The 18,341-nt window shown below is 45.9% G+C and overlaps 1 protein-coding gene across 2 annotated transcripts in view; it reads left to right on the forward strand.

Moving 5' to 3' along the window:
• LOC137506680 (signal-transducing adaptor protein 1-like) overlaps positions 1-18,341 on the forward strand; it is a 153,686-nt gene that overhangs the window by 68,837 nt on the left and 66,508 nt on the right. For both annotated transcript variants that reach the window (XM_068233619.1, XM_068233618.1), the window contains exons 3-4: positions 13,504-13,617; positions 18,194-18,250. In XM_068233619.1, the coding sequence (XP_068089720.1) occupies positions 13,504-13,617; positions 18,194-18,250 (171 nt within the window). The remainder of the gene's footprint in view (positions 1-13,503; positions 13,618-18,193; positions 18,251-18,341) is intronic.

Genomic DNA, 18,341 nt, shown 5'->3' on the forward strand with positions numbered 1-18,341 from the left:
GAGACCAAGCAATAAACAATAAGAGCCCGTGCACAGGCAAGGAAAACAGCGCAAGACTTACGAGGTGGAGGAGGGAGGAACACGAATCACCGCTGCACGCCTAAATGCATCGCGCGGGCTCTACCCGCTTCAGAAGGAGGCCTGTAATCAAGTATGCACTAATTCAAAAACCTCTCTGCAGCCCTAACTATGATCTGGTATGACCAAGGAATAGGCAGTTGATTAATAAAATAAACCATCCCAGGTTTGCTGGCTCACTTATGTTAACCCCACTAGGAAGTGGAGGCTGAGCGACGGCTACAGAGGGCAGATTGAACTGGAGTCCTGGGCTAAATCATGTAAGCGTTCCGATTCTCTGCTGGAGGGAGGGGGTAGGAAATCCAGGGACACCTCTGGCTACCTATGGGAGAAAATCTACCTATACTAGGGACACCTTTAGCTTCCTTTGGGGTGGGGGAATAACCTATACAGGGACACCTTTGACTGCCTTTGGAGGGGTTACCTCTATAGAGAAACTATTGGCTGCTAGGGGACTCATTTGCCTGTGTTTACTCTGCCAAAAGGGGGGAGCAGGCAGGGGGCCCCAGGGAGAGGGAGACGTTGGGTACTCCTCCCCCGCGGCTGAGTCCCACTGAGGCTGCGGCTGCCCCCTCCATCACTGCGCCCCCCTCAATTACAGCGCCCCGGGTGGAGCCTCGCCTGGCCTGCTCCAAGAAAACGGGGCTGTGTCCTATCATATTATTATGTATTTACGTAGCATTGACAACTTTTGCAATGCTTTACGTAGTACATAGGTATGTGAGCTTCAAATTATTGGGTGTGTGGGCCTCAGGCTGAAATATCTCTGGTGGGCCCTCAGTGTCCCAGTCCAACCCTGCCCAGTAGAGATTCTTTTATAGCTTTATATACATAGCCGATTAGGGTTTATAACACAATCACATAACGTAAACCATACAAACAAAGTTACAACAGGTATCTAAACCAAATTATCCTCTTGGTTGACCTTTACAGGGAAATAATTGTATACAAAACCAATTCTGATGACATAGAAAGGCCATTCTTACATTATTTTCACATGTAGGCCCTAATTCACCAAACTGCGGTAAGATTGCTGTGCGCATTCAGTGCACAGCAAATGTACTGGCACTAACGCCGGGAGGAGCACTGTCTGTTAACCTATTAGCGCGTGTTAGTGGGAAAACATGTGCATTGCTATGGTAACATGTGTGGCGCTAAAAGGTTATGGGCCTTAGTACCTGTAAAATTTGCTGTGCGCTACCTGCGCATGGCAATCTTACTGCAGTTTGGTGAATCAGGGGCTATAATTATATACCTCATTGCAGAATTGGCCTGGGAAACTGCTACATTGGTAGTCACCTGGCTGACACTGAACTCTGAAACATGCAGCTATCACGTGATTTGTGATGGTACTTCCTAAGCCATATAGAACCCTTGAATGTGCAGTTTTGGTGAGGTAAAAACAGTTGTAGCCAGTTCTTTAAAGTGAAAATAATGTAATCAAAGAAAGTGCTTCATTTTTACAATAAATATGTATAAATGATTTAGTCAGTGTTTGCCCATTGTAAAAGCTTTCCTTTCCCTGATTTACATTCTGACATTTATCACATGGTGACATTTTTTACTGCTGGCAAGTGATGTAGCTGCTGCTTGCTGTTTTAGTAGTTGGAAACAGCTGTAAACAGCTATTTCCCACAATGTAACAGGGTTCACAGACAGGGAACTGCCAGAAGTACCTCGGTACTCAGAGCTTCTTGTGGGAGGGATTTCACCACAAGATCAGTCATACAGCGCCCCCTGATTGTCTGTTTGTGAAAATGAATAGATTTCTCATGTAAAAGGGGGTATCAGCTACTGATTGGGATGAAGTTCAATTCTTGGTCATGGTTGCTCTTTAAACAACTCTGCAAGGAGGTACTGCTTAGTACAGTACTGAGGTACTGTAAAGCCAACACACAGAGAAAGAAATATGTGGAAGAGTAGCCTACCCACCACAAATTCCAGACCCTATAGAGACATTTGTTAAACCTTGATTCACTTTGTAGTATCTTCCACTTGTTGAGTCGCTGATAGCATTATTTTATTTGAAAAGACAGTGCTTTCCCTCATACATTACTAATAACCACTGCTTTGAGTGCAACAAAAGGTTCCAAAAATCAGATTTTTAGTTATGAATAATATTCACATTTGTGTTGAACCTGTAACTCTGAAATTATTATTGAGCACACTACTAGTGCAATGTTATAGTAAATGCACATGTCAAAAGAGAAAGTCCATAGCCTTACTATTTCTTCCAACCGAAAAGGAGTTCTAAACATTCCCCACCAACAAAAAAATGAAATGAATAAATGCTATAAAGAAATATTCTCAAGTTCATTATAAATAGCAGCAACTCTTGTTTCCTGACTTATGCCACTGACGATTGCCCATGCAGTTTTGGGATGGTAATAATTTAAATTTGGTTGATTCAAGAAATGAATTAAATATTACATAAGTTGAGTGGAAAGGTGAACCATACTTAAAGGGAACCTAAACTGAGAGGGATATGGATTTTTCCTTTTAAAATAATACCAGTTGCCTGACTCTCCTGCTGATCCTGTGTGTCTAATGCCTTTAGCCACAGCCCCTCAACATGCATGCACATCAGGAGCTCTGACTGAAGTCAGACTGAATTAGCTGCATGCTTGTTTCAGGTGTGTGATTCAGCCAGTAGTGCAGCTAAAGAGATCAGCAGGACTGACAATTATTATTATTATTTATTGTATTTATAAAGCGCCAACATATTACGCAGCGCTGGACATTAATTTAGGTTACAGACAATATTTAGGGGTGACAAACAGCAATATGACAATACAGGAATACAAGAAAACCAGATCACACAGCACATTATGAGTACAAGGTAATGCTTAGTCAGTCACTGGATGGGAGCATGGAGATTAGGCAAGTTAGGTTCACTCAAATGCATAGCATGGGTTCACAGTAATGGAGGTGCATGATCAGGTAGGATACAAAAAGAGGAGGACCCTGCCCAAAGGCTTACAATCTAGAGGGAGAGGTAGGGACACGAGAGGTAGGGGACCAGAGTTCAGCTGTGGGGTTAGAGCAATTGTGAGGGGTGGTAGGCCAGAGTGAAAAGGTGAGTTTTGAGGGCCTTCTTGAAGGTGTTGAAGGAGAGGGCTACCCTAATGGGTGGAGGTAGGGAGTTCCATAGTGTTGGAGTGGCTCTTGAGAAGTGTTGGAGGCGTGTATGGGACTGGATGATGCGGGGGACGGTCAGGCGAAATTCATTGGAGGAACGGAGTGAGCGGCTTGGGGTGTATCTCTGAGTAAGATCAGAAATGTAGGTTGGACAGGTTTTGTGGACGGATTTGTAGGTCAGACACAATATCTTGAATCTGATTCTGGACTGGATAGGAAGCCAGTGGAGGGATTCACGGAGGGGAGCCGCCCTGGTGGAGCGATGGGAGGAGTGGATAATTCTGGCTGCCGAATTCATGATGGACTGCAGTGGGGCTATTCGGGTCATAGGGAGACCAGACAGAAGGGCATTGCAGTAGTCGAGGCGAGAAATTATGAGGGCATGGATGAGGAGTTTGATGGTGGCAGAGGTCAGGAAAGGGCGAATCTTACAGATGTTACAAAGGTAGAAGTTGCAGGACTTTGTGAGGTTTTGGATGTGGGGAGTGAAGGAGAGTGTGGAGTCCATGGTGACACCCAGACAGCGGGCTTGAGAGGTAGGGCGAATGGTAGTGTGGTTAACAGTGACCTGCACATCTGGAAGGTTCAGGGATGACTGGGGTGGGAAGATCATAAATTCTGTTTTGTCTAGATTTAGTTTCAGGAACCTAGCAGACACCCAGGAGAAGATCGAAGACCAGAACCTGAGATAGGGTAAATAACACAGAAAGATCCCTCTATGCTGAATCACTAAAATATAAAACTTAACGTTTAATGGTTTGTTCCTTAAAAACAATTTGGCTGAAAAAATCTTACTACACTTTACTAATATTGCTGGAACTGATCTGTCAGAAAATAACGGAGATCGCTATGTTGCCATCCCAAGTCCCACAACAATAAGGTACAGAAGTTAAATTACACAACCCCCACCATATAACCCGACATGTTTCACTTCTAAATGAAGCTTTTTCAAGGGAAAGTGCTAAAAAGTGTTCACAGTGATAAGGTGCACAGATAACATTCTTTTAAAAACAAGTATAGAGATATAGCCTGTCGGCTCACAACATATTAGCAGCCAGATAGGCAGGAGGAGACCTTGTCCATGGTAGTAGTGGATATGTCAGGGGTGTGGAGGTAGATTTGGGTTTCATCTGCATACAGATGATAGTTAAAACCTATGGAGGAGATAATCTTGCCAATGTAGGATGTGCATAGGGAGAACAGTAGGGGGCCAAGGACCGAGCCTTGGGGGACTCCCACTGAGAGGTGGCTGGGGGTGGATGAGGACTCATTGAAGGAGGTCGTGAAGGAGCGGTTGGAGAGGTAGGATGAAAGCCAGGTCAGGGCGAGATCGTGAATGCCCATGGACTGGAGGGACTAGAGGAGTAGGGGATGATCTACTGTATCAAAAGCTGCTGAAAGGTCAAGGAGGAGGAGAATGGAGTATTTACCTTCAGCTTTAGCTAAGGCAAGGTCATTGACCACTTTGGTGAGAGCCGTTTCGGTTGAGTGGGCAGGCCGAAATCCAGATTGCAGTGGGTCTAGTAGTTGGCATTGAGGTACTGGGTCAGGCGTTTGTGAACCAGACGCTCAAGGAGTTTTGAGGCAAAGGGGAGGAGGGAGATCAGGCGGTAGTTGGAGGGTAGCGAGGGGTCGAGGGAGGGTTTCTTGAGCAGGGGCAGTACTGTGGCCTGCTTGAAGTCTGAGGGGAAGGTGCCTGTGGATAGGGAGAGGTTAAACAGGGTAGTGAGGACTGGGGCCACATCCGTGAAGTGAGGCTAAAGTAGATCAGAAGGGATAGGGACAAGGGGGAAGGTAGTGGTATGGGAAGTCTGCAGTAAGTGATTGACTTCCTCAGTGGTAGTAGGAGTGAAGGAGGTGAGGGGAGGATAGGGTGGAGGAGGAGTTGGTTGTGAGCGGGTGGGAGGTGAAGAGTGAAGATTGGATATTTCCTGACGGATGGAGACTATTTTGTTGGTGAAGTGGGTAGCTAAATCTGTGGCAGAGAGGGAGGAAACGGAAGGTGGGTTTAAAGAGACTCTGTAACATTAAAAAGATCCCCTGGGGGGTACTCACCTCGGGTGGGGGAAGCCTCCGGATCCTAATGAGGCTTCCCACGCCGTCCTCTGTCCCACGGGGGTCTCTCCGCAGCCCTCCGAACAGCCGGCGACTGTGCCGACTGTTAGTTTAATATTTACCTTTGCTGGCTCCAGCGGGGGGCGCTGTGGAGGCTTTCCGTTCCGAACTACACGGAAATACCCGATCTCAGTCGGGTCCGCTCTACTGCGCAGGCGCCGGAAACTTGCGCCTGCGCAGTAGAGCAGACCCGACGGCGATCGGGTATTTCCGTGTAGTTCGGAGCCGACAGCCGTCAGAGCGCCTGCGCTGGAGCCAGGAAGGTAAATAATGACGTCACCGCTGCCCGGACTCCACGGAGGGCTGCAGCGAGACCCCTGACGGATGGAGGACGGCGTGGGAAGCCTCATTAGGATCCGGAGGCTTCCCCCACCCGAGGTGAGTACCCCCCAGGGGATCTTTTTATGTTACAGATCCTCTTTAAGCAGGGAGTTGAAGGTGCCAAAAAGACGCCGGGGATTGGAAGCTTGTGCTCCAATGAGCTTGGTAAAGTATTCCTGCTTTGCATGAGCAAGGGCAGTGTGGAACTGCAGCAGGTTAGTCTTGTACTATTGGAAATCCTGGTTTAGTTGAGTTTTCCTCCATTTTCATTCAGTGGCAGGTGTTTCCCTTTGGAGGTTGTGAGTATGGGTAGTGCACCAGGGCTGGGGGTTAGGGGGTCGGTTGCGGCGGAATATTGGTGGTGGAGCAGCTTTCTCTAGGGCTGATGAGACAGTTTGGTGATACTGAGCTGCAGCAAGATTAGGACAGGTTAGGGTAGGTAGAGTGGAGGAGAGGGCATGGAGGGAGTCAGAAAGGACGCCAGGGTTGAGCTTGCGTAGGTCTCGCTGCCATCGACCAGGTGGGTGGGTGGGTAGTTTGGAGGTGCCTTCCGTGAGGAGGTTGAAGGTGAGAAGGTAATGGTCTGAGGGTGGAAATGGTGCGATGTCAAGGTCTGCAATGGTGGTGGATTTAGTGAATATAAGGTCGAGAGTGTGACCTGCAGTGTGAGTGGGGGCGTTGGTGTGTTGTACTAGGCCATGTGAGTTGGCTATGGTGAGTAGCCGGGTCACAACAGAGTTCTTAGGTTCATTGATGGGAATATTTAAATCCCCGAGGATGATGGTGGGGAGGTCAGAGGAGAGGATTTGTGGGAGCCAGGAGGCAAGGTTGTCGAGAAATTGTCGTGTGGAGCCCGGAGAGCGGTACAAGACTGTAACAATGGCTGGGAGGGGATTGTAGAGGCGGATAGTGTGGGCCTCAAATGATGTGAATTGTAGGGAGGAAGGTGGAGTGAGGACGGAAGGAATGTGCAGGATGGGGAGAGGAGCAGACCCACCCCTCCCCCTGGCCTGTTGACTGGTCTGGGGGTGTGACTGAGGTGGAGCCCCCCGTAGGAGAGGGCAGCCTTTGCGGCAGAGTCAGAGGGGGTGAGCCATGTCTCAGTGAGTGCGAGGATGGTGAGGGATTTTGAGAGGAAGAGGTCGTGGACTGCTGTAAGTTTATTGCGGATGGATTTGGCATTCCAGAGACCGCAGGGTAGGGGGAGCATGTGTTTGTGAGTGGGATGGATGGAAATAAGGTTGGGGCGAGGATGGATGTTGAGGTTATTTGTGGACAGAGAACTGTGAAGCGGGTCAGCAACTGGTATTGTTTAAAAGGAAACATCCATATACCTCTTAGTTAAGGTGTCCTTTAAACCCACACCTCCCTTCAGGAAGTGTATAAAAATACTATCTACCATCTCTTTAGATATAGATTGCCCAGCAAGCTCATGGTGAACCAGAACTCCCAGGAGTGTGTAAGGGGCTAAACAGGACCAAAAAGCCTCTTACTAAAATCCTATGCAAAACAGAATTTTGCCTTCTTAAAGAGACACTGTAACATCCAAAATTCCCGGGGGGGGGGGGGGGTACTCACCTCGGGAGGGGAAAGCCTCAGGGTCCCAATGAGGCTTCCCAGGCCTCCTCTGTCCCACGGGGGTCTCATTGCAGCCCTCCGAACAGCGGCCCGACGAATCCGTCAGCTTGTTCAATATTTACCTTTCCAGGCTCCAGCGGGGGCGTTGTTGCGGCTTTCGGCTCTGAAGTAGACGGAAATACCTGATCTCAGTCAGGTCCGCTCTACTGCGCAGGCGCCGGAGACCTGCGCAGTAGAGCAGACCCGACGGCGATCGGGTATTTCCGCCTATTTCGAAGCCGAGAGCCGCCACAGCACCTGTGCAGGAGCCGGGAAGGTAAACATTTACATCGTTGCTGTTCTGAGGGCTGCAGCGAGACCCCCAAGGGACAGAGGACGGGAAGCCTCATTGGGACCCTGAGGCTTTCCCCTCCCGAGGTGAGTACCCCCCAGGGGAACTTTTTGATGTTACAGGTTTTCTTTAAGACAGAAGGTATTTGCGATTATTCAGGTTGGAGTGAACATATGGTTTCTCTACAATGCATCACTGCTGAATATGCAAATTATGTGTCAGCTTATTAAATGTACAGAGCCACAATAATCCAAAATGCATCTAGACCAGGTGCCCAGCAAGCTCATAGTAAACCAGAATGCCTTTTTAGCCTCTTACACACTACTAGGAGTTCAGGTTCACCATGAACTTGCTGGGAAATCTGTAAGTCCTACCACATACAGCCACATTAATCCATGCTATGCACTGATGAGGACCAACCAGTCTGAATCATGTTGGATTATTGTGACTCTGTACAATTACCAAGCTGACACCTCATTGCATTCCAGTGGTTCTGGAGGCGTGTTTAGCTATCAGGGACAACAACGGGATAATTTGCATATTCAGCAGTGATGCATTGTGGGAGACACCATATGCTCACTTCAACCTGAATAATCGTAAATAACTGTTGTAAGAAGGCAGATTTTTGTTTTATCATCTCTTTAGAATGTGTTGCCTTTGGAAAGTGTCCCAGATGTGTCCTAAATTAAACTATGCTTTAGGTAAACCATTTCCTAACAGGAAGTGTGAAAAGCACATTTATCACCGATAAATAACAGATTAACTGCATCCTTCTAACTATTTGCCTCTACATATGATTGCTGGAGAGCAGTAGCCACTGTAGCTTGTTACTCTAACGTGCTCATGTGACATTGTCATAGAGTAATGCTCACCAAACTCCTTTACTGTTTCTATTTTCTGGGAGATTTATGATCATGCTTTGGACACTCTTTCTAAATTTTAAGTGTGACAACTAAAGCCAAATAAGCTCAAACCTGAAAAGGCAAATACTAACAGCAATCAGGATGATTATTGAATATGAATCAAAATAGTTCTTATAATACCTACTATTTTTTAGATTATACGACGCTCTGGACTATAAGACGAACCTAGGTTTAGGGGACAAAAACCAGGGACCCCCCCAATTAATAGGTTTCCCTTGTGCGTCTTGTGTCCCCCCCCCCCCCCTTGTCCTCTGATGTTCCCCTGTGTCCTCCTCTGTCCCCCTGTGTCCTCCTCTGTCCCCCTGTGTCCTCTGTCCCCCTTTGTCCTTTGGTGTCCCCGTGTCCTCTGTCCCCGTGTCCTCTGGGGTCCCCCTGTGTCATCCTCTGGCCCCCTATGTCATTCTCCGTCCCTCTGTGTCATCCTTTGGCCCCCTCTGTCTTTCTCTGCCCCCCTGTGTCCTCTGGTGTCCCCCTGCGTCCCTGTGTGTGGTGTCCCCCTGTATCCCCGAGAGACACATGGGGACGTTGCACACAGTGACAGAGGACACAGGGAAATGGAGGATACAGGCGGACAGAGGACACATAGGTGCTGGTCCGTACATTCAGACTATAAGACGAACTGACTCCCCCCAATGCCCCCCCCCCCCCACACACACACACACTCTTGAGGGAGAAAAAGTGCATCTTATAGTCTGAAAAATACGGTATTTCATATGCAAAATGCACTTCCTAGATAGAGATGAGCTTCAATTAAAGATTCAAGTACTTCATTGTCATTATGTAATACAACTAAATTACTTTTCATGACAGCCCCAAGGTTCATATAAAGGAACATAATGATAGTAACAAGGGTTGAAATAGAAGACTTATACAAGTATGCCCGATATTTCAAATATTTAAAAAAGTTGTAAATAGTGTTCATTATTTCAGAGTTTTAATAAGTTTATGACAGTTGGGAAAAGCTGCTTTTCAGTCTGTTTATGTGTATGTAGATTGATCTAAAACGTCTTCCTGATGGTCAGAGCTCAAACAAGGCATTTAGCGTTATCCTTGATAATGTTGTAGGCACTTCTCATTAACAAGTCTTATACAAGAGTTCAAGTGATCGAAGTTTATTCTCGATAATGACCTCTGCTGTTTTAACAACTCGCTGCAGGGCTTCTCTACCAGCCTTGGTGCAGCTGTTGTACCAGGCCGTCATGCAGTTGGTCAAGACGCTTTCTATAGTGCATCTGTAGAAATTAAGCAGCAGCTTCTGCAAAAGGTTAGCGCTCCTTAATTTTCTCAAAAAGTAGAGGCGTTGCCGTGCTTTGCCAGTTACAGCTAAAGCGTTGTCAGCCCAGGACAAATCCTCCATGATTGAGACTCTCAAAAACTTAAAGCTCTTCACAACCTCTGCAATGATCATTATCAGTATGTGATTGGCCTTTTGGTGGTCCTAAATAACGTCTTTGCATTCAATAACAGGTTGTTAATGTCACACCAATCAGTCAGGTTCCTAACTTTTTCCTTGTATGCTGCTACCTCATTGTCTGATATACTGTAAGCCCAATGACAGTTGTATCATCTACAAATGTATCCATTATGTTTGATTTATGGATAGGTTTACAGGCATTGGTCAAACGTGGTTATGGTTACAGAGGAACTTCAGCCTAAACAAACATACTGTCATTAAGTTACATTTGTTATGTTAATTAAAATAGATAGGTAATATAATTTCTTACCCACCGTGTTTTAAAAGAACAGGCAAATGTTTGTGATTTCATGGGGGCAGCCATCTTTTTGGTTGAAAGGAGGTGACAGGGAGCATGAGACACAGTTCCAACTGTCCTGTGTCTGGATCACCCCTCCCAGCTGCGTGTGATAGGCAACGAGAACAACAACATCAGAAATCCCATCATGCTTTGCACAGCATCAGGGGAAAAATTCCTGGGCAGATTTCTTTGATGGGGCGGAGCTTAGCTTCTGTGCAGCTAAAAATGAGGCTTGGGTAAGAAAAACAAAGTTCTGATGCTCTGAAACTGTTAAAGAAACACCAAGCCTTTTCAGTGCTGCTGAGCAGTGTTGCCAACCGTCCGTCAAAATACGGGCAGTCCATTTTAATCACCTCAATTTTAACATGTCCGTACTGCCCGTATTTTTCACTCACGTGTCCGTCTAAAACTGTTTATTTTGCCTGCTTCTCTTGTGCGCATGCGTAGCGCACAGCAAGTCCTTTGGAGAAGCCACAGCAAGAAGCATTGGGCTGCCTTCCTCCCTCCTTCAGTCAGTAGTCTTCTCTTTCCAGTCGGCTAGTCTCTCCAGCCAATCTCAGTGAGAGAGACAGCCGAGTGATCCCGCCCACACAGCCCCAGCGTCCAATTCCCGGCCAGCAAATAGGAGAGGAGACAGCTCACCTGCACTGCAGTGCAATATTTGTTCTGTCTCTGCTGCTTGTAGCTGAAGCCTCTCAGCAGATAAGTCCTTTATATTCCAGCTGCTGCATTAATGCACGCTCCTGTCAGCCATGAGGCAGCCGATGTAGTGATCAGCTGGGTTCTGGAATGCCTTCCTGGGAAACTTAGGGTGGGGGTTGCAGAAGGGCTGGGAACAGGGCAGCGTTTCTCCAGACAGGGCTGACTGCAGAGGGATAAAGAGGCAGCGTGGAGACTCCTGAGTACTCACAAGCATATTGCTATATTTCTATGCATTTTATTTTGCATAGTGTATATACTGGTAAAATGTGCTGCCCCCATAGTGTATATGGTGATGTGCTGCCCCCATAGTGTATATACTGGTGAAATGTGCTGCCCCCATAGTGTATATAGTGATATGTGCTGCCCCATAGTGTATATAGTGATATGTGCTGCCCCATAGAGTATATAGTGATATGTGCTGCCCCATAGAGTATATAGTGAAATGTGCTACCCCATAGTGTATATACTGGTGAAATGTGCTGCCCCCATAGTGTATATAGTGATATGTGCTGCCCCATAGTGTATATAGTGATATGTGCTGCCCATTAGTGTATATAGTGATATGTGCTGCCCCATAGAGTATATAGTGAAATGTGCTACCCCATAGTGTATATACTGGTGAAATGTGCTGCCCCCATAGTGTATATAGTGATATGTGCTGCCCCATAGTGTATATAGTGATATGTGCTGCCCATTAGTGTATATAGTGATATGTGCTGCCCCATAGAGTATATAGTGAAATGTGCTGCCCCATAGTGTATATAGTGAAATGTGCTGCCCCAAAGTGTATATAGTGATATGTGCTGCCCCATAGTGTATATAGTGATATGTGCTGCCCCATAGTGTATATAGTGATATGTGCTGCCCCATAGTGTATATACTGGTGAAATGTGCTGCCCCATAGTGTATATACTGGTGAAATATGCTGCCCCATAGTGTATATACTGGTGAAATGTGCTGCCGGATAATGTATATACTGGTGAAATGTGCTGCCCCATAGTGTATATAGTAAAATGTGCTGCCCCCATAGTGTATATACTGGTGAAATATGCTGCCACATAGTGTATATACTGGTGAAATATGCTGCCCCATAGTGTATATAGTAGAATGTGCTGCCCCCATAGTGTATATACTGGTGAAATATGCTGCCACATAGTGTATATACTGGTGAAATATGCTGCCCCATAGTGTATATACTGGTGAAATGTGCTGCCCGATAATGTATATACTGGTGAAATGTGCTGCCCCATAGTGTATATAGTAAAATGTGCTGCCCCCATAGTGTATATACTGGTGAAATGTGCTGCCCACATACCTTCAGCTATGTTTGTCTCCTCCCAAAATTCACAAAAAGTTTCCTAAAAAGCCTGCTACTGACTCCGCCCCCTGTCTGTCCAAACCTTGGGGTGTCCAGATTTTTTGACCATTTTGTCCAGGAAAAATGAGAAATTGGGTTGGCAACCCTGCTGCTGAGTAGATTTTTTTTGTCTGGAGGTTCACTTTAAGGACCACAAGACACATTTTTTCTCCCCCAAAAAAGTGGGGGTAAATGTGAATGCGTCTTATGGTGTGAAGATAGCCAGTTCTAATTCACAGGAAGTATCATGGTGATAGGTGTGCTGCAAGCAAACAAGTTTAAAATGGGCTTGAATTAACAGAGAAGAATATTCTTTGCCCCTATTTAAACTACCAGCATACCATCAACACTATGGTTACAGTAAAGGCAGCCATACACTGGTCGATGTGCCATCAGATCGACCAGCTGACAGATCCCTATCTGATCGAATCTGATCAGATAGGGATCGTATGGCTGCCTTTACTGCAAACAGATTGTGAATCGATTTCAGCCTGAAACTGATCACAATCTGTTCAGCTGCTCCTGCCGCCTGTCCTCCCCCCGCGCATACATTACCTGACGCTGGCTCCCGGGCATCTTCTCCACGCTGCACCGCTCTGTTCTTGCTCCATCTCGGCGCTTCCTGTGTCACTCCGTTACCAGGAAGTTCAAATAGAGCGCCCTCTATTTGAACTTCCTGGGTCACTGCAGTGACCCAGGAAGCGCCGGGATGGAGCGGGTGCAGCGCTGAGAAGATGCGGAGAAGACGCCCGGGAGCCCGCATCAGGTAATGTATTTTTCATCGGATCGGCCGCCGCTAGCGACGCGCACTTTACCCGCGGGCGATCGAGGGTAATTTCCCGCACGGCGCGATCGACGGACCGATCCGATTTCGGGAGGAAATCGGATCGTCGGCGGCGTTTACCGCGAACGATTGGCAGCAGATTCGATCCCAGGATCGAATCTGCTGTCGAAACGGCCGGGAATCGGGCCAGTGTATGGCCACCTTAACAGCAGTTGACTTTCTCACTTTGTATGCTGCTAGTGTACTTTACTTCTAGTACTACTCCATGCTGTATAATCCCCAAGCCTATACAAACTGTTTCCTGCTCTATGCACCTTGTTAGTCATTTCAATAATCTCATTTATAAAATGATCCTCTTCCTGTAGTATCATGACAGAAGTGTAAAGGTACTGCAATGTAACGACATGGCCTGCATTTTTCAGTTCACGGACAGCATGGATCTGAGAAAATTATCATCTGCAAATGACCGGTCCCCCAATCAGAAACATTTGGTAGAAGTTGTACTGACCTTGGAGAATGAGGAAGTGATCATAAAGGTGAGCTGGCTCGCATACTATTTGGCAATTATATGCATGTTTGCTGACTCATACAGAAAAGAATGCTCCCGGCTCAGCTTAATGTGAACAAAACAATGTCTCCACTATTTCTTCTACTCTTAATATGTTATTAACGTAAATAATAGGAAGCAATCAATACAATGAGGAAGTGTAAATTGCACATGCTTTATTGAAAAAAATGGGAAATTGTGGGTTTCGTCCAACTTAATTTCCCATCTAGTTTATTAGATACGGAAGAAAATCCAATTTAGAAATCATCCAGATTTAAACAAATTTGAGTGTATTGTCTTTTTTCTTTTCCACAAACACCCCCCTTACCTGAAGGTGAAGGCCTGAATGAGATAGTGCTGGTGTCTGCTCCCTGTCTCTAAATAATGTAGTAAAAAACGTTTGACTGTAATAATGGGTTGCTATGGACATTCAATGGATCATTTACCAGGTTGTTTTACATGAATGAATGAGAATGCACAGACTGCAACTGTTTCTCTGGAGTAAACACCGAACAACCTTGTATCAGCACCTGAGTTTCATAGTGTTTGGACCAGATGTGGGGTTCCGTATACTGCCATTGGTCACTGATGACTATCCACATACATGATTGTCTGTGACCAGTGATTAAAGAGGGAATACCCCATCTTGTCTTTATAAAAACCACACACTAATAAGAAAATATCGCAGCACGGCATGGTTCCAAATATGATTCCTGGCCAGAACAATATACTGAGTTGACATGTTATAGAAGGTAGAATTTTTAAATCAGGATGATACCATTTATTGGCTAACTAAAAATGAATAGGAATAAACAAGCTTTCGGCCTTGCAGCCTTCGTCGGGCTTACATCCTGTTAATTTACAGGCTTCTGGTACAGACAGCTATATACATGCAACATCAAAAGGGAAAACAGATTTTTTTCAAGCATAAATACATGTCATTAAGATGCCTTAAGTGAAACAGAACATCCAAATGGGGTGAGAAGTTGTTAGCTGAGATAAGGATCCTTGTTTACTCCATGCTCACAGACCTGGGAGTTGGACTGACACAGAGGTATCGTAAATTCTGAGTTCACAAGTTCAGCTATATAGGCTGAGAAAGAGTTTAAATATCGTCAGCCTCATACCAATATAAAAAGTTTTTGTCCTTATTCAAGCCCTTGTCCACAGCTTTGAACCAATTTATACATTTTGTTTCTGCTATTAATCGATCATTTGACATTTTGAAACCACCCTTCAGGGCAGTGACACGAAGATCATACATGCGGTGTCCATTGGACCGAAAGTGTGTAGCAACTGGGAGTTCAGATTCGGCACACTATTAACGATACCGGATCTGAACTCCCAGTTGCTACACACTTTCGGTTCAACGGACACAGCATGTATGATCTTCGTGTCACTGCTTCAAAACGTCAAATGATTGATTAATAGCAGAAACAAAATTTATAAATTGGTTCAAAGCTGTGGACAAGGGCTTGAATAAGGACAAAAACTTTTTATATTGGTATGAGGCTGACGATATTTAAACTCTTTCGCAGCCTATATAGCTAAACTTGTGGAAACAAGCATCCTCATCTCAGCTAACAACTTCTCACTACATTTGGATGTTCTGTTTCACTTAAGGCATCTTAACCTTCCTGGCGGTAAGCCCGAGCTGAGCTCGGGCTATGCCGCGCAGGAGGATATCTCTGCCCCTGGTGGGGCGATTTGCTCCATTTAAAGTGCTGTGCGCGCAGCTAGCACTTTGCTAGCCGCGCGCACAGCTTGATCGCCGCCGCTCTGCGGTGATCGCCCGCACGCAGCGGCTGAAGGGGGCCCCCCCCCGCCAGAGACCTGCGCTGCCCGGACCAATGAGTTCCAGGCAGCGCTATGGGCTGGATCGGAGGCGTCTGACGTCAGGACATCAGCTGATCGACATGGCGACAGGAGAAGCCAAACAGAAGAACGCGTTATATACGCGTTCCCCTGTTTGCTATTGATGCCGGCGACGATCGCACTACAGGGACACATGCGCCCTCTAGTGGTGTTTCATGTAGCTACCACTCTGGTAGCTTTACATGAAACAAAAAAAAAATGGATTTCTGCCTATGTGGCAGAAAAAAATTAACCGCCAGGAGGGCTAATGACATGTATTTATGCTTGATAAAAAAATCTGTTTTACCTTTTGATGTTGCATGTATATAGCTGTCTGTACCACCAGCCTGCAAATTAACAGGATGTAATCCCGACGAAGGCTGCAAGGCCGAAAGCTTGTTTATTCTTATTCATTATTAGTTAGACAGTAAATGGTATCATCCTGATTTAAAACTTCTTGCTTTTACTGATGGCTAACACGGTACAATACCCTACTGTCTCCAGGACACAAAGGGTTACAGTCTCACAGTTCTGTAGTTCATAAATCTCCACAGGGCTCCACTTGCAGGAGTAGTAAACTGTTCATCCAACTCTGTGCCAGGACAATCATATCCACATGCAATAAAAGAGACACTACATAGCGTAAACCTGCAACTACTAGTTGCTCTAGGACAGAACCCACCACCACCAGAGTAATCAAGGTGTGTGGATGCCAGAGACCACCTCAGACCAGCACCAGTGCCAGGACCCCCCTCTGTGTCCGCACTCACCGCGCTAGCCTCCCAAGTCTCCGGAGGTAGGATTTAACAGCAGGAGGGGGTAACAGCCAGTCACACCTTTCCAATGCACTCTAGTCCAGCACACACTGCAACTAAGAGACACTGATATAGTGTAACTCCGTTATTTAATAAAAAGTGTTAAAAACAAATGCACTCACAAGTGTCAGTGGATCAGAAGCACATAGCATAACAGTCAGGGTCCCCCGGGAAAACACTCAGCTGCTGCTGTATCAGATACTCTGTCACTCGCTCTCTCTGTGAGGATCTGATACAGCAGATCCCCCCTCCTGCTGTTAAATCCTACCTCCGGAGACTTGGGAGGCTAGCGCGGTGAGTGCGGACACAGAGAGGGGTCCTGGCACTGGTGCTGGTCTGAGGTGGTCTCTGGCATCCACACACCTTGATTACTCTGGTGGTGGTGGGTTCTGTCCTAGAGCAACTAGTAGTTGCAGGTTTACGCTATGTAGTGTCTTCTCTTTTATTGCATGTGGATGTGCTTGTCCTGGCACAGAGTTGGATGAACAGTTTACTACTCCTGCAAGTGGAGCCCTGTGGAGATTTATGAACTACAGAACTGTGAGACTGTAACCCTTTGTGTCCTGGAGACATATGAGCGTGTTTTTATTTTATTATCTTTTAGATTTTATGTTTGCACATTGACATATTTTAAACGCGAACCACGGAGTGCAGTGTCATTCCTAAAGCGCATATTTTGTGAATTTGTAAGACCCTGCATGGGATGTGCCATTAACAGATAGCTGAGGTGGCTGACAGTGTCTGGATAGGACTGGACCCAACCACAGAACTAAGGTACTGATTATGGCTGAACAAGAATGGGCACTAAACACCAGATCCATAGAGGCAGGGATCTATCGCAATTTTGTATGCAAAAGCACAACCTATTGAAAACAATAGAATGTGGGTAGGTTCAGATGCGAGTTCACATCAGCACATGTGCCGTGTCCATTTCAGCAAGGACACAGCACACCAGTAGGAACCTGCCCTTACTCCAGGATTAAGAATAATGATAGGGTATTTTTATTGGGGGTGTTGTTCTTCAGATCAGTTCCATATCAGGTCTGCTCTTGGGATAAGATTTATGATTGGAGCTTTTGTTAAAATCCAAATATATAATGAATGATATCCTCAATTTCTTTCAGGATAGATTTTCTTATTGTTCAGTGACACTAAGGTTGAAATTGTGATGGTTGGTTACCAATGGATATACAGTATTAAGAAGGGGGTTAGAGAGGGACGGATTTACTATAAGGCACTGTAGGCACGTGCCTACAGGCGCCTGATGATGGAAAGCCGGCCCACTCCCCTCCCCGAGTGCCTCCTTCCCTGTGTTCCTTTAGCTACTTAATACTTGGGGGCAACTCTAGCTACTCAATGTTGAGGGTGCATCTGGCTATCGAATACTAAGGGGAACCTGTAGCTACCTATGATGGTTAAGGGAGAAGTGACAGCTGTGCCAGCCAGCAAACGTGCGGTGTGGTTCAGCGGGGGTTTGTAGGTTCCTAGAGGGCAAAGTCTAAGGCGCCAGGACATCTGTGCCTATAGGCTCCTCTGAGGGAAATCCAGGCCTGGGGTTAGAGCTTAGGGGTTATTCTTGGAAATGCTTTATTAAAGCAGGATGTTATCGTCCACAATCTTACAATAATTATTATATCCAGTCTCTTGAAAGAGCTGACACTCCTGTATAGGTATTAATATACCCAGGATTTCTCAATTGGTGCAGCAAAGAGTCTATTTTTTATTTTATTTTTTGCTACTTGGCTACATTTTTCCAAACCTTTTGTATGCATAATTTAACAATGTTCTATCAAATCCATATAAATGTGTGCCCAAACTTGGTATTAAGTTTAAGTAGGATGATGCTCAAATATTTCACAGACTAATTAAAATGCCTTTTTCTGAATTATTTTGCAGACCGAAACTGCAGAAGATGCTGAAGAGTGGAAAGGATTCATTTTAACGGTGGTTCAGGTACAGTCACAAGTACCATTCACTGATATGTTTCAGAGTTGTGATGATCCCCAGTGTTGTGACAGAACCCGCCTTACATGATGTTACAATC

The sequence above is a fragment of the Hyperolius riggenbachi genome, chromosome 1 (assembly GCF_040937935.1).
Source record: "Hyperolius riggenbachi isolate aHypRig1 chromosome 1, aHypRig1.pri, whole genome shotgun sequence".
Classification (NCBI taxonomy): Eukaryota; Metazoa; Chordata; class Amphibia; order Anura; family Hyperoliidae; genus Hyperolius; species Hyperolius riggenbachi.